Source organism: Galleria mellonella, unplaced genomic scaffold, assembly GCF_026898425.1.
Source record: "Galleria mellonella isolate WM207_F2 unplaced genomic scaffold, CSIRO_AGI_GalMel_v1 utg778, whole genome shotgun sequence".
Classification (NCBI taxonomy): Eukaryota; Metazoa; Arthropoda; class Insecta; order Lepidoptera; family Pyralidae; genus Galleria; species Galleria mellonella.
In genome coordinates, this window is record NW_026442150.1 from 108,565 (window position 1) to 126,174 (window position 17,610).

At 38.6% G+C, this 17,610-nt stretch overlaps 1 protein-coding gene across 2 annotated transcripts in view; it reads right to left on the minus strand.

Moving 5' to 3' along the window:
• The window catches only part of LOC113522317 (protein slit), a 164,062-nt gene that overhangs the window by 101,332 nt on the left and 45,120 nt on the right, over window positions 1-17,610 (minus strand). For both annotated transcript variants that reach the window (XM_052901236.1, XM_052901235.1), the window contains exon 2: window positions 239-445. In XM_052901236.1, coding sequence (XP_052757196.1) covers window positions 239-408 — 170 coding nt within the window. In that variant the 5' untranslated portion in view covers window positions 409-445. The remainder of the gene's footprint in view (window positions 1-238; window positions 446-17,610) is intronic.

Below are 17,610 nucleotides of genomic sequence, written 5' to 3' on the forward strand. Positions count from 1 at the left end.
TATTCCTCTGTACCCTGCAAATTCACTGCCATAACCCACCCTTCAAACCGAAACACAGCCATGCAAACACAACTGTTTCACGGTTGAAACACGAATAGGACAGAGGTGGTCAAGCAAACGACTTTTGTACAATAGCTTTCATATCTTTAATAAAGCTTTCAGATCTCCATTACTAACAATGCGTTATTAGATAAAATGGCGGAGAGAAATAGTTTGTGTCTTAAAGTAATATACTCACAGTCGATGCGAGTCGGCTGGCAGCCTCTTGGGCACGTGCAGGAGGCTCCGGTGGGCGCAGTCGGCCGCGGCGGCGCGGCACGAGCACGCCCACGGGCACGTGCCGCGGGCCATGCGCGCCGCGCACGCCACCACCGCGCACCATAGCAGCGCGCGCCCGACAGCGCGCATCCTCACCGCTGGCTGCTGCGCGGTTACGTCATCTTGGCTGGAATAGACAGAAATGATAAAACATTTCATACTATAAGAAAGAAAGAAAGAAAGAAAACATTTGTTGACAACAACAAAAAGTTACATAAATTATGAATTAAAAAAAAAAACTTTACATTTATTATTACCAACGTGGTATAAAACAAATAATTTCCTATCTGTTCTCATTTAACCAAAGGTTGTCTGTAAGAGATCGCCCTAGCGATAACACCGCCTTTTGTACCTTTATGCGTATATTTCAATCTGTATTTATGTTACTGTATTTCACTTGAATTGTTTATATGTCATTGTTTATTTTTGTTTTTTTTTTTTTTTTGGTGTAATTCTTTAATAAAGACAACCAGTGCTCACAAATAATAATAAAGAGTTAAATAAATAAATTTATGTCTTTTACTGAACTAAGCGTTATCTTGCCTAAGTCCATATCACTGGTTATTTCTTTAGAATTATTTTGTTTAATTCCGCCACCATTAGCAAGCGTGTAACTGCCAACACATGAAGATTGATTGTTAATATTATCAATAGATGTCCTATAACCTTTTTTATATTAGCCACTAATCTCTGACCGCTATTCAGTCCACGCACGTTTTGCGATATTTGTAGACCAAGTATAATGGTGGCGGAATTAAACGAAATAATTTTAATCGTACAATAAGAAATAATTTAAGATTGTGTTCCAAAAACTGAATTGCTGAACCGATTTCGATAAAATTCCTACGAGACCAATCTGTAACTGTATTCTTTCGGATAAAAAAAAATCCAAATCGGTTTAAAACTGACGGAATTATGAGGTAGCTAACATAAAAAAAGGATACATTCGAATTGAGAACCTCCATTTTTCGTAGTCGTTAAAACATGAATCCAACACATTAAGCATTTGCCTCCAAACAATAAAAAAAAAAGCAATAAACCACAAATAAATAAAGTGTCATCTTTAAAAATCATTGATACAAAACGACTTTAAAATAAGACGTGTCCGAACCACCGGCGACCTGATGATCGTAAAGTAATCAATTGCCACATCATTGGAGTCAATAGGGTCGGTTGGTCGGAAGCACGGCGAGGGCAGTGGCCGGTGGTAATTGGAGGAGAGACTGCGAACATACGGTTAGAGGAATAAATTTGTAAAGACATCTTTTTATGCAACTTAGAATGGCAAACTGACGGCCCATCTGATGGAAAGTGGTAACCGTCGCCTACAGACGTGAGCAGTACTATGCACATAACAGAGTATACTGTTTCGCCCATGATACCACCCATGCGTTGCCATTCCTGAGGACTCAGGTGTTATTCCTCTGTACCCAGTAAATTCACGCCATATCCCACCCTTCAAACCGAAACACAGCCATGTAAACACAACTGCTTCACGGTTGAAACACGAATGAGACAGAGGTGCACAAACAATCGACTTTTGTACAAAGTCTCCCTCTGGAGCTGACGGCCCACCTGATGGAAAGTGGTAACCGTTGCCTATAGACATGAGCTGTACCATGGACAAGACAGAATGCGTCGTTATATTCGTGGTAATAATTACGCGTGGGGGAAAGGGATTGTTAGTAATGGGATTTAGAAGCCCCATTGCTAGCAATATACTCTGTCAGGTCAACCCTGGAAACCATCGTAGTTGATTTATTAAATTCATCACGATAGGCCAACTGACCTGCTTTCATCCTCACCTATCATCCCTCACTGGTACTCCGCCAGCGTATACCGATAGCGCAGACGGGGTTACCATTCTATTATTGCCAATTAAAAAAAACTGTCATACATCGCCATTCCTGAGGACTCAGGTGTTATTCCTTTGTACCCTGTAAATTCACTGCCATGGGGTATGGCAGTGAATTTACAGGCAGTGAATTTACCCTTTAAACCTAAACACAGCCAAGCAAACATAGACTCTTTAATTTTTTTTTATTTTAAGGACATTTTACCTTCTTCAGGTACATCAGCCCTATAGTAACCTGATCTGACCTTCTAGACAAGTGGCACGCGAATTCCCTGTGGGATGCGCTAAAATACCGGCGCGTCCCCCCGAGTGGTAAGGTGAGCACGCCAGCCACCCTATCTTGAGAGAGGAGACTTGCCTTTACCATCAGGAGGCGGGTCGCTGCCGTCGGAGATGTGGTGAGTGCGAAAGCGAACCCAAATCTCCGACGTATGGCACCTCGAGGGTATATCGTCTGGTTTTTGGTGCGTACACCCCTGCCTTACGGGAGGATTTCCACAGTACCCATTCATCTCCCACAAGGTGTAAAGTGGCAAGCGGATTCGTCGATGGAATTGACAACGCTAGCGAGTCCGTGAGTTGGAATGAGACATACGGTTTGCTATCTCTATTTCCCGGACTCGCTAGCGATGTCGATTTCATTATCGAATTCGCTTGCCACTTGTGTAGAGGGCCAGATTTCTTATATACAGTTTTATCCACTTTCCCCACTCACAGAAAGAAAGCAATGGTATTAAGGTGCAATCTAGGTATTAATAAACTCTTTAGTGAAATTTGAAAATAGAAAAAGAAAAATATGATTGCCTAGTAACCTTAACATTTGTTGGTGTTTTAAAATTTACTTTTGTCTAAAATTTACTTTACAAATTCAATAATATTTTAATACAATAACGCGATACAGTGTTTTATATATTTAGTGCGTGTTGTGTTATAAATAAACTGTCAGTTACTTGAACTATAAAAGAGAGACGCTGGTCACATTTCCATGTATATATACTTCTAACAAGCTACGTATTTAACTGCTACTCTAACAAATGGGTATTGTAATAACTAAGGACATCTATTGCATTCAGTGACTAACCTTGCTTGCAGAATGATTCTATTCATCTTGCAGTTGAAGGACAGAAGGGAACTAATGAACAGCGATCGATAATAACATTTAAATACCATTTAATATTTTACATTAGATAGGATTCGTAAAGTCAGAAAGAGAGATGTCAGGTAAACTAAAACTCAAACGTCACAATGTTTCTAAATTGTGCAAACGAGAAAGAGTCTTAATATTGTATTGACGTAAAAATTGTTGGCGCGGTCAAAAGGAGGTAGCGGAATGAGTCGCTACAGGTATCGATAATTTACAGATACGTTCAAAAATCTCTGATTTGATTTCAGCTAGTATACTCGTAGATTGTATGGTATATGACCAACACTTAATATATTTAGGTAAAAATGGCGCTAGAATTCTTCTTTCGAAACATCGAGTTTAAACGACACTCTTATACTATTTTTTTTTATGGATGAAAATGGTATGGTAACTCCGCCTGCGCTAACGGGATACGCTGGCGGAGCACCAGTGAAGGGTGATAGATGGAAATGAAAACAGGCCAGTTAGCCCGTCATGATGAATTCATCAGGAATCAACCATGATAGTTTCCAGGGAGAACCGCGAGGAGGTCGACATGGTTGGGTATATTGCTAGCAATGGGATTCTCAGTCTCCATTACTAACAATCCCGTTCCCCCCAAATATGTTACATATATTACTTTAAAGAGATTTGACTGAAATTTGGTAGATAGTCTGTCCCATTCGTGTTTCTACCGTAAAGCAGTTGTGTTTGCATGGCTATGTTTCAATTTGAAGGGTGGGATATGGCGTGAATTTACAGGGTACAGAGGAATAAAACCTGAGTCCTCAGGAATAGCAACGCAAGGGCGGTATCATGGGCGAAACAGTATACTCTGTTATGTCCATTGTACTGCTCATGTTTATAGGCGACGGTTACCACTTTCTATCAGGTGGGCCGTCAGCTTGTTTGCCTTTGTAAGTTGCATAAAAAAATATATAGGTGAGTAGCCATCTTAAAAAAAAAAACAATAAATACTACAAATATAAAAATATACATAGAGTATTACCATAAACGAATCTAAACATGGACGGGGCATGTAAATTTGTTCCTGCCCTCAAGTACCCTCGGCTGACGGAAGCGAACGGTTATGGAGGCATACAATTTGCGCCCATTGTGCCGAGGATACGGGAAAAATATAAGAAAATGAATACCAAAACGAAGTTATCTCAGTTGAATGAAACAGAAAAGAAACGAACGGAAAGCTTGCGTCTATATACTCGTATATACCCAATTACGCTTTAGACGTAATATTTTTTGAGCGACTTTGAATGTTAAGTAAAAAAAAAAATTGCCCCGTAAGGTTTTAAGAAAGGCTGTTTGCGTTTCTTTCCTTAGTGCACTTGCGGAGTTAGCGCGGGAATTCTTTATTTTTTTTTCCAATAGTGACGTGACAATTTTGAAATTTTAAAAAGCGAATAGAATAACAGAATAATGAATAGACATTAATGCAAAAGGGAGAATTTGTACAAAAATCGTTTGCTCGGATACGTGTGTACCCGCATGGCTGTGTTTCTGGTTTTAAGAGTGGGAACGACATCATCATGTCAGCTTTTAATCGCCCACTGCTGAATGAAAGCCTCCCCCTTGAGGGGTTTTGCTTGAAGTTGCCACGCTTGGCAGGCGGGTTGCCAATCCGCCTCAGGGAGAGCGAGGAATGGGCAGCAGCGTCCCTCTTAAGACATCTCTAAAATCCAAACTGTGGTTGCCAACCCGTCTGCCAAGCGTGGCAACTACAGGCACAACTCCCCTTATGAGGAAAGCTTGTGCCCAACAATGGACAGTTTACGGCTGAAATAATAAAAAAAAAAGTGTAAAATAAATAAAAGTCGCTTAAAAAATATATCAATATTTGAACCCGCGACCCCATTAATACACTGCAGACCAATCGTTCCGATACCTTATCATTATAAAAAAAAAATATGGTAATAAATATTCTTTCAACTTTAATGGCTGCCGGCCCCCATATTACAGGTCGTAATGATAAAATCCAGTTGCATACTAAGTGCACTCGAGATAAACGCCACAGAATCGAACCTGCACTCACCTTATCTCTGAAAGCTACTCCGAACTTAAATAGTTTATTAAATTTATTAATAACCCACTTTCGCGTACTTTCAGAGCGTTCTGCATGGGTACTCCTGTCCCAATTATGTTTCTGCTGGCAAAGTACTGCGCGGTTTCAAAGATGTTTCCTCCCACGAACACTCAGGTTGTGGAATGAACTCCCTGCCGAGGTTTTCCCAAGAGACTACAGCATGGGGTTCTTCAAAAGGGGGATAAAGAGGTTTCTACAGGGTCGGCAACGAACGCGTAATACCTCTTGTATTGCAGGTGTTCATAGGCTACGGTGACCGCTTACCATCAGGTGGGCCGTATGCTTGTTTGCCATCCCAGTGGTATAAAAAAAAATTGCTCACTTGTTAATTTTAGGTTTAAAAGAGAGAGACAATATAATATGTTTTATGTATTTGCACCATAATACTTGTGTTTACTCACCTATCATTGGTGCCTCACCAGCGTATAGCAAGAGCGGTTACCATTTTGTTTTTATCCAAAAAAAAAATAAAAAAAGAAGTCTATAATCCCGCACTGGTGGACGAATAGCACAGACGGGATTACGATCCCATTTTGATTCACTTAAAAAATTATATTCCCACGTAAATTAGCTTAAAATACCAGCTCAACTAACAACTTAATTATCCAACAATCAGGCCGTACCATAAATCATTTTAACGCCTGACCATCGACAATAAAAACAAAAAAATTTAAAGGAAATCTGGAGGCAGCTTCCCAAACCGCTTTAGAAAAAAAGCATTGAGCTGTCAAACGCTATTGTTCGATTTTCAAACTCGAATTCACACCTCGCGCGCTTTTGTGTTCCATTTTTACTTTTTAAAGGCGGTCAAGTGCGAGCCGCTTCGAGTGCTGTTGTTTCGTTGGCGCATTTCTTGTTTCCCATTTAATTAATGTACCGTGAAGGGTAATTGTTTAGTTTCTAGAGGGTTCTGCATGATTGATGCGGGTGTTATTATTTTTATTACATGCATATTCTCAAAGTGGTAAAGAGCAACAGTGATTCTAAAAACGGTACGTACACACTTTTTTTTTATTTTCAGATAAAGGTAAAGGAAACACTAGGTGTCATGTCGTATAGGGAGGTCAAAGATATGGCCTGGGATAAAGCTGGCTGGAAGAAGATGCATGAATTAGTTGCACCGACAAGAGGTAACTCTTAAATGAAAAGAGAAGACTGATACTTAAAACGGGAAACAAGCTGACGGCCCGCCTGATGTAAAGTGGTAACCGTCGCCTATAGATATGAACAGTAGCATGGACAAAACAGAGTACACTGTATCGCCCATGATATCCCTCATGCATTGCCATTCCTGAGGACTCAGGTGTTATTCCTCCGTACCCTGTAAATTCACGCCATATGCCACCCTTCAAACCGAAACACAGCCATGCAAAGACAACTGCTTTACGGTTGAAACACGAATGGGACAGAGGTACCCAAGCAATCGACCTTTGTTATATCGACTTGATACCCTTCACGCGTTGCCATTCCTGAGAACCATGGTAGTATGTTCCCTGCTAAAGCTCATTTTTGAAATCGTTTTATAATTTAGTTTTTTTAGATAAAGGAACCCCAAATACGGTAGCCACACAGTTGGATTCCGTCGGAAGTTCGTGGAATCAATTTTGAAGTTTCAATTACCGTTCTGAGGTAATTTGCCGTTTTTTTTTCAGAATAGAGAAATTTGGGTCAGCAGGTACGCAAGAATACTAGTGATGAGCACTATATAGCTATATATATATATATATATATATATATATTGCTATATATTACTAGCGTCCCGTCCCGGCTTCGCACTGTGACATAACGACAATAGTTGGACATATAGTATCGCGGAGTTTTTTGTAGTTATTGATATTTTCTTCAATATTGTAGAACATACTTTTGTTCTATCACCGATAGTTTCCGCAGTGTATTGTTTTATCTCCTTTAACTGTGTATGCCTATGTCTATTGTTGTTTGTGTGCCGTAAGTAATGCAAATAAATTATCTATCTATCTAAATACAGACTAAAAGAGAATCATCTGCTTTATTGAAATGGGTTAAAAATTAATTTAAACTTATTCAAAATTAACGAGGAAAATTATAAAATACAAAAAAAACATACTATTAATAAAACAACTTTACTATTTTCTTTTTTTTTTTTTTGTAATTTTTCTAGGGAGTTCGATAGAGAATAAAAATTAAAAGAAAAAAATACTTCACATAGTTTATGGACGTAACTCTAGTTCCCTTAATAGAGTAAGTTATCAGCTGGTACGTTATTTAAGAGTCGGCACTTCCAATATATTGTTGAAACTAGAAAATGCATCTATGTAACCATCTAGGAATGATACTCCTAGGCGGTAACACAAATAAATATTCATAGTGTTGTGTAACTATTTACAATACCTACGCTTCTGTCTGAAATATGACATTGATTGGTATCATAAAAAAACTAGATACTTTATAGCGTAAAAATTTAAAATTCAATATACATAATTAAAAGAGTGTTCCACATAAAAACCTATTACAATTATGAGAAAACCAGTTATTTTGATTTACAAACTACTGGATAGAGTTTAAAAAAAATTCTATAGAATCTATTTGTAAGTTTATCCTTTCAGATAAAAAAAACAACCTTTCAAATCTGTTTACAACTGACGGAGTTATAAGCAAATATAAAAAATACAATCGAATTGAGACTCTCCTTTCTAAAGTCGACAGAAAAAGACTTCCTGTCCGAAGTGACGTGGGCTTGGTCACCCATAAACTAGGCTAATTGAGCAGCCATATTTGTTTTACGCCACTAAATCATACGATCATATTACAAGCCTCCCCTCCCCCCATATCCTCCCATAAACGAGTAACATACAACTTAAGTATTGTATATATGGCAAATTGCATAATTGAATTGAGGGTGGCTAAAGTAAGATGGACGGTCGACACGCGCCATTACCGGTCCTTTATTTTCACTTCTAAAGGACGAAGTTCTCGATTCATCTGCATTTTTAAGTGGATAAAGAAATAAAATTTTTAATTCGTTTGATTTTTTTGTAACTATATTACATAATGTGTATGTAATTTATAATCTTATACTAAAATATAAATACCCTTTTTCAAACCTAAAAAAAAAAAACTAAAATTCTATCTCAATGTCGAACAAACTTTTCAATATTCGTTCAGTGTTGGAAGTAACCTCTCCTAAACCTATTTTAGTTATTGGACTATTGTGTCTCTCTCTTTTTAGTTAAATTTCCAATTTGAAAGAACGTGACAAACATTGTAACAGTTACAATAGGGTTGTAAAAGACTTTATTGTTTGTACTTATACATGATGAGATTTTGTACCATATTTGTAATCTTCACGTCATGCGTCACTTTCTCGTAATCGGTCGCCCACCCGTCCTCGCCCAATGACGTTCAGTTTCATAACAAGGATTTTGTCATTATCGACCACCCACCGACTGCATCCAGCGTTTCCATGAATCTTTTGTAATTTTTACAAGTAGCAAACATTCTGTTTGAAATGAGAACACAAACGGTGCCTTAATTTGTTTTTAACAGTTGGTAATGGAATGGTAACCCCGCCTACGTTATCGATATACGCTAGCGGGGCACTAGTGAGAGATTACAGGTGAGGATGAAAACAGGTCGGTTGGCAAATCGTGACGAATAGAACAAGAATTAACCACGATGGTTTCCAGGGGGAACCGCGTGGAGGTCAACCTGAATGGACATGTTTGAATCCACTAACAACACCTTTACTTCCCAGCTAGCTCTAGTTTAGTTAACGCCAGCACTTGGCCGAATTTTTGACAGTGCTCCTAAATATTTAATTCTTAAATTATAATATAAAAAAAAAATTAAAAGACACTAACTACAGCACAGCAAAAAAATGTTCACCATTTTAAAATAGCAACACACAGCCATCCTAATTATACATACAAACTTGTTAAAAACTATAATACAAAGTATATATTCATTAAACTGCTGTAAATTGTCCTAAAAACCTATTTTTAATCGACTTAAAAAATAATGGGATCTTCAATTTAGTTGTATTTTTCATGTTTGTTACTCGATTTGAAAAATTATTCTCTTATCTGTAAGGATACATTTACAGGTTGATCAACCATATACCATATATGGTTGTTATAGAAAATCGGTTAAGTAGTTTAATGGTTACATCAAAATAACTGATTTCGTCGTTTCATATAAAGTTTTTACAATTAAAGATTTATATAAAGTGTTTTTTATGAATCTTTAATTATAACTTTTTTTTATACCACTGAGGTGGCAAACAAGCATACGGCCCACCTGATGGTAAACGGTTACCGTAGCCTATGAACGCCTGCAATACCAGGGGTATTACGCGCGCGTTGCCGACCCTGAAGAAATCTCTTTACCCCCCTTTTGAAGAACCCCATGCTGTAGTCTCTTGGGAAAACCTCGGCAGGGAGCTCATTCCACAACCTGAGTGTTCGTGGGAGGAAACATCTCTGAAACCGCGCAGTACGCGACCATTGAGGCTGTAGGACATGAGGATGAACTCCCTGTCGATGGCGAGCCGTACGATGGTAGAAAGTGGCTGTGGGCATCATATTGAACAATTCCTCCGAGCACAATCCATTGTACAGGCGGTAGAACACGCAGATTAATTGTAACTAAAGATTTATATGTCCTTGTTTTTCAAATTGTGAAATTAGCGCAAAAATAAAGAGCAAAAAATAACAATAGCTAGAATAGGTTTTTGAGAGATTTGACGTTTTTTATTATTATATTTTTTTGTAATGGATGATAATGGAATGGTAACCCCGCCTGCGCTATCGGTATACACCGGCGGGGTGCCAGTGAGGGATGATAGGTGATGATGAAAGCCAGGGTCAGTTAGCCCATCGTGATGAATTTATCAAAAATTAATCGACATGCTTTCCAGGGGGTACCGCGTGGGGGTCGACCTTATATTTTGTTGGGTTATATGTTGACCTGGTAAGGTAACGAGACCTCTAGTCCCATTACTAACAACCCCTTTCCCCCCTAGGCATATTATTTGAAATTCTCCATATTATATTTTGTCATATTTTGTACAAAAGTCGTTTGCTTGGTTACCTCTATTCCATTAGGGGGGAAAGGGATTGTTAGTAATGGAGATTGAGAATCCCATTGCTAGCAATATACCCAACCAGGTCGACCTCCTCGCGGTTCCCCCTGGAAACTATCATGGTTAATTCCTGATGAATTCATCATGACGGGCTAACTGGCCTGTTTCCATTCTCATCTATCACCCTTCACTGGTGCTCCGCCAGCGTATCCCGTTAGCGCAGGCGGGGTTACCATACCATTTTCACCCATCAAAATAATAAAAAAAAACCTCCATTCCATTCGTGTTTCTAACGTGAAGCAGTTGTGTGTAGCGACTCATTCCGCTACCTCCTTTTGACCGCGCCAACAATTTTTACGTCAATACAATATTAAGACTCTTTCTCGTTTGCACAATTTAGAAACATTGCGACGTTTGAGTTTTAGTTTACCTGACATCTATCTATCTGTCTTTACGAATCCTATCTAATGTAAAATATTAAATGGTATTTAAATGTTATTATCGATCGCTGTTCATTAGTTCCCTTCTGTCCTTCAACTGCAAGATGAATAGAATCATTCTGCAAGCAAGGTTAGTCACTGAACGCAATAGATGTCCTTAGTCATTACATGGCATGGCATTTGCATGGCTCTGTTTCAGTTTGAAGGGTGGGATATGGCGTGAATTTACTGGGTACAGAGGAATAACACCTGAGTCCTCAGGAATGGCAACGCGTGGAGGGTATCATGGGCGAAACAGTATACTCTGTTATGTCCACGGTACTGCTCATGTCTATAGGCGACGGTTACCACTTTCTATTAAGTGGGCCGTCAGCTTGTTTCCCATGCTAAGTTGTATAAAAAATATTATGAATAAATCCGTAAAAATATACTTTTAGAAGTAAAAATATAGGAAACTAGCTGTTGCCCACGGCTTCGCTCCCGTATCTGTGACATAACTCAGACATCTATCCATACTTATAATAAATCTGTAGAGAGGTCAATTCTGTGCATGAAATATATTTCCAAAATAACTATCAGCGGGTGATTAGTGATCGATACTGATGCCGAAAATGCAATCAGTAAAATTTTTGTCTGCCCGTCTGTATGTTCGTTATAGAAACAAAAACTACTCGACGGATTTTAACGAAACCTGGTATAATTATTCTTCATACTCCCGGGCAGATTATAGTATACTTTTCATCACGCTACGATCAATAGGAGCAGAGCAGTGAAGGGAAATGTTAAAAATGTCCACCCGTGCGACGCCGGGACGGGACGCTAGTTGATAAATAAATAGATATATTCTCTAACTTATATAATAGATAGATAGATAGATAATTTGTAACGTAATAGTGCTTGGTTAAGACGCTAAGAGACACCAAACTGTTTATAATTACTCCTCTCCATCCAAAGGTTGTCTGCAAGAGATCGCTCTCAGCGATAAGGCCGCCCATTGTTCTCTCACCGTGATCATTTCTTGTAATTGTTTGTATCTATAATAAGTTTACTATTGTAATCTTATGGAGGAAACAATAAAGAGTGTCTATCTATCTGTCTAAGAGATATCAAACAAATTCAATTTCATTTTTACAATATTAGTTACACTACAGAGAAATGAAATAGCTCTCCGTACAAAATACAATTGCATTGGACAATGCATTGTGAGCGTGTATAATTGAATGAGTGAATGAAATGAGTGAGTGATTCAATCAGACCGGACCGCCGACTCTGTCAGGATTCCGCTGCCAACAGTCGGCTTGACGAGCTCGGCCTACGACGCTATGAATATGTACAGGCGTGTACACAAGTGCTAGCATACGTTTTTACACGTTTTTATACCTTAATTTTTTAAATTTTTTTTTTATGCAACTTAGAATGGTAGACAAGCTGACGGCCCACCTGATGGATAGTGGTAACCGTCGCCTATAGACATGAGCAGTAGCGTGGACATAACAGAGTATACTGTTTCGCCCATGATACCCGCCATGCGTTGCTATTCCTGGGGACTCAGGTGTTATTTCTCTATTTTTTAAATAGAATAATATCTGGAAGATAGATTCGAGTTGGCGTCCAAAAAGTTAAGTGTGCTTAATAAAGCGAAATGGTAGTTCTGCCCGAAACAATGACTATTATTGTACAAGTATGGCTGCGTGGTCCTGGCATAGAATAGGCCACCCCTTCCTTTCCATGGTTGTCGTAACACGCGATTAAGGTAGGGCGACAGACAGACAGCAGCGGCCATCTTAAAACATCTCTAAAGCCTAACTGCGGTTGCCAATCCGCCTGCCAATCGTGGCAGTTACTGGCAAATCCCGTTAAGATAGATAGATAAATAATTTATTTGTATTACTTACAGCAGACAAATAGCAACAGATACGAATGCAAAGTGAAAAAAGATAAAAAAGATTTTTGTACAAAAAAAAAAAACTAAAACAAAATGCATAAAATTATCGTCTAATTAAGCGAGACTTATGTTCAGCAATGGATAGTTAAATGGCTATATGATGCCACAAGTCCGGCTCCTTAGAGATACTGCTCTCACCTATGGACTAAAGCACTTGGATACCAGCGTGGTCCTCTTGACTCGGTTCAAAGACGCGTTCGTGACATTCCTGATGCTACAGACGTCCATTAGCTGCGGTAACCCTATTTACGAGTACCATTAAACGGACCGTATGCTTGTTTGCCACCATATAAAAAGTATAAAAAAAAAACGCATATAAATCGAATTAAGGACGGCTCCAAATTTTATGAACAATTTTCGATCCGTGACTCTCTGGTGAGTCTTTAACTGTACTAGTGAAACATTCTTTTAAAAGGATGCTAATAATTTAAAAGAAAAGTCTTTTATTATCACGCCAGGATGACAATAAATGTAAATAAATCAAGAATTCTGTCAGCGATTGTACACAATTGACGATCGCGCGCGAACCGGTCCGGCCGCGCGGAGCGAGGGAGAAAGTACGAAGTTAACGTAACGACAGAAGACGTAATATTTCGTGGACACTTCCGCTCTACGCGGATAGGATACGAATAATTTAGTTTTAATTTAGAATTAACGGCTTCGCTAGACTTAATAGTGTAGACATCTTTAATTTTTTTTTTTTCAATTAAAACACACACATGATACTTCTTGATAACGTAGTTTTCTACACGTGAAAGGAGTTTTCAAATCGGTTGTGTATTTTTTTTAGTTTATCCATTGCAAACAAAAAATCGCCATATGGTCCCAAGATAGAACAGACCGCTCCTTCCTTTCCCGTGCGTGTCGTAAGAGGCGATTAAGGGAGGGCGAGGGATGGGCAGCGGCATCCCTTTTAAAAATCACAACTGCGGTTGCCAATCTGCTTACCAAGCGTGGCAGCTACTGGCAAAACCACCTTTTATGGGATAGGCCTGTGTTCAGCAGTGGACAGTAGATGGCTATCATTACAAGAATCAAGTCTTTCCTCTATATACGAGTACTTTATATTTATATTATTTCATTGCTGATCTTTTTAAGGAAATTTGGTAGAATGTGAGATCCATTTACCAGAGGGAGACTTTGTACAAAAGTCGTTTGCTTGACCACCTCTGTCCCATTCGTGTTTCTACCGTGAAGCAGTTGTGTTTGCATGGCTGTGTTTCGGTTTGAAGGGTGGGATAGGGCGTGAATTTACAGGGCACAGAGGAATAACACCCGAGTCCTCAGGAATAGCAACGCATGGGGGGGGATCATAGCCGAAGCAGTATACTCTGTTATGTCCACGGTACTGCTCATGTCTATAGGCGACGGTTACCGCTTTCCATCAGGTGTTCCGTCGGCTTGTTTGCCATTCTAAGTCGCATAGAAAAAAAATACTTCAAGTGTGGGAAAACAGTTTTGTTTTTTGTTTGATAACTAATTTATTAAATTTCCTATGAGGCCAAAAAAAATGGAGCCAAAAAAAGAACTTTCCAGATCGATTTAAAAATGACGGAATTATAAGGTGACACAAACACAAACACAAACACAAAAAAAAATAGAACCCAACTGAGAATTTAAACTTTTTTGAAAGAGGTCGATGAAAAATGAATCTCGCTCAGCGAGACGACGCGGCTTCCTCGGAGCGAGCAATCCATCACAATCAAGTCACAACTCATGTCGCCTGAATGGTTAATTGGGGCATTGCGTATGATATACGGACTGGCCGTCGCTGCTGTCTGTCCCGGCCCTCTACACCAGCGATTCCTAAACTGGATTCCGTGGAACCTAGGGGTTTTTTTTAATGGGCGACAATAGAATGGTGACCCCGCCTGTGCATGGGGAAAGGGGTTTTTTTATGCAACATAGAATGGCAAACAAGCTGACGGCCCACCTGATGGAAAGTGGTAACCGTCGCCTATAGACATGAGCAGTACCGTGGACATAACAGAGTATACTGTTTCACCCATGATACCCCCCATGCGTTGCCATTTCTGAGGACTCAGGTGTTATTCCTCTGTACCTGTAAATTCACGCCATATCTCATCCTTCAAACCGAAACACAGCCATGTAAACACAACTGCTTTATGGTTGAAAAACGAATGGGACAGAGGTACCCAAGCAAACAAGTTTTGTACAAAGTGGGAGACTTTGTAGAGAGACTCTGGTTAGTAATGGGGTAAAACAGCCCCATTGCTAGCAATATACTATCAGGTCGACTTCCACGCGGTTCCCCCTGGAAACCATCGTGGTTGATTCTAGTGGAGTTCGTCACGATGGAGTCAGGATGGCAATCATTCCTCACTGGTGCCCCGCCAGCGTATACCGATAGCGCAGGCGAGGTTACCATTCCATTATCACCCACTGAATGTCAGATGTCTCATTCCTGTTAATACTTTTTGGTTTGTCCAAAATTTAAATGCGGTGTGACACCTATTGCTGTGTTGCCTAGCAATTGTTGACTGTCGTTAATTACGAAAATAGAAAATTTAGTAGGTGATTTAAATATTATTTTATTTAAACATCAAGTGATATTGTGTGTTCGTTTATATATATATATATATATATATATATATATATATATATATATATATATATATATATATATATATATATATATATATATATATATATATTGTGTTATTTGTTTGGACCTTATAAACTGTATAAGTGAAATCTACTGACAATTCTGCTAATTCTTACTACCAATCCTTGAAGAGTTCCCTTACTGTTCAAGGAACAAGGTTCAAGGTACGAATATCTTTAAGTATTCCAACTCACGGACTCGCCACCAATGTCGATTCCATCAACGAATTCGCTTACCACTTGTCTAGAGACCCTGGCCGTCTACACCAGCATTCCTAAAATGAGTTCCGTGGAACCTTTTGACCATGGAAATGTTTGATATGTCAATTATTTGTCAATGACAAATTTTACATTACTAGATTATATATTAGACACAGTTTATGTAGAAAGTATGCGAGCGGGTTGTATCTGAATTTGGTAGGGTTATACGGCCGTATAACATTGTCTACACACTGGCCTGCTATAAATTGTCAATTTTATCATTCCTTCTATGTAATTCCTTGTTCTTAGGTTCTAACATAAACATGTAAATATTTTCAAATGTGTACCAACTAGATCGATGTAAATTTTTGTGTTGGCACAGCCCACGATTTTCACACCTCATCGCCATACATTCGTGTACAAAAGAGATAATTTAATGGACACACACAATGCATTTTATTTAAATTTCTTTTTATTGTTATTTTTAATGAGGAGTTCTGCGACTGACTCTCGGCCACAGCAGAATATCAGCGTTTTGCTCTTTTAAGGGCAAAGCAATAAACTGAGTTGTGACCATTTTGTGTTACTATGGCACACGCATGAAGGAAGGGAAAGAAAGCAAATTGTTGGTTTATATATTTTGTTTTTTTTTTGTTTTGTGCTTTTTTATTTTCATTCTTTTATCTCTTTTACTGTGTATTATGTGTATGTTTGTATTGTAATTTGTGTGCTGTAAGTAATGTAAATAAATTATCTATCTATCTATAATGCAAATATGAAAATTCTTGGTTGCTATCCAATTGAATAGAAAAAAAAAAGTTTTAGTAACTTATGTTTTTTTTTTTCGGAAAATATGCCTCAACTAGGCAGTATGGGTTGGGTTCCTTTACCAATCTTTTACAAGTGAAAGATAATATGTATCATGTTATTGTTTCGGCGTAAAAGTTGGGATATGGCAGTGAATTTACAGGGTACAGGGTAGTAATACAGGGTATAACACCTGAGTCCTCAGAAATGGCAACGTATGGGTGGTATCATGGGCGAAACAGTATACTCTGTTATGTCCACGGTACTGCTCATGTCTATAGGCGACGGTTTTTTTTTATAAGTAAAAATGGTATAGTAACGGTAACCCCGCCAGCGCTAACGGGATACGCTGGCGGAGCACCAGTGAAGGATGATAGATGAGAAAGTAAACAGGCCAGTTAGCCCGTCATGATGAATTCATCAGGAATTAACCATGATAGTTTCCAAGGGGAACCGCGAGGAGGTCGACCTGGTTGGGTATATTGCTAGCAATGGGATTCTCAATCTCCATTACTAACAATTCCTTTCCCGCCAAAGTATAGGCGACGGTTACCACTTTCTATCAGGTGGGCAGTCAGCTTGTTTGCCATTCTAAGTTGCATAAAAAACAAAGCATGCTGCGGTTGGCTCTAGATGTAAGAACAGTTAGGTCTAATCCACTAGTGTATTGTATTGATATGCTTCGCTGTATTTTATATTGATGATTCCATCAATAAATCTTAGATTATATAGATAGAGTGTCTCCATACAAATGCTTCGAGAGAAGCGGCTCAACTTTTTCATACAATTTTGCGTGACAAATAGTTACGAGTGATTCCTTTATAACTTGTATATTTATTTTGTCTTATAATTTCTGCATCTTTTTAATGCGTAAACACTCATTTTATTTATTAAACAATTAAATATAGATACGTCAAGATACATTGTGTGCGTAAGTATATAGAACACTGATAAAAAAAAAAAACGAGTCAGCTAATTTGACAATTGGCTGATAAAAAGTTGACCCGTTTTTGAGACCTGGGCTGACCTGAGATAATTTAACACTTCTTTGCATAATGGTGGAAATTTCCATCGTAACACTGAATGCCCAAAAATTATATAAAAGAACAAATTTACTTTAAGTTTTTTTTTATACCACT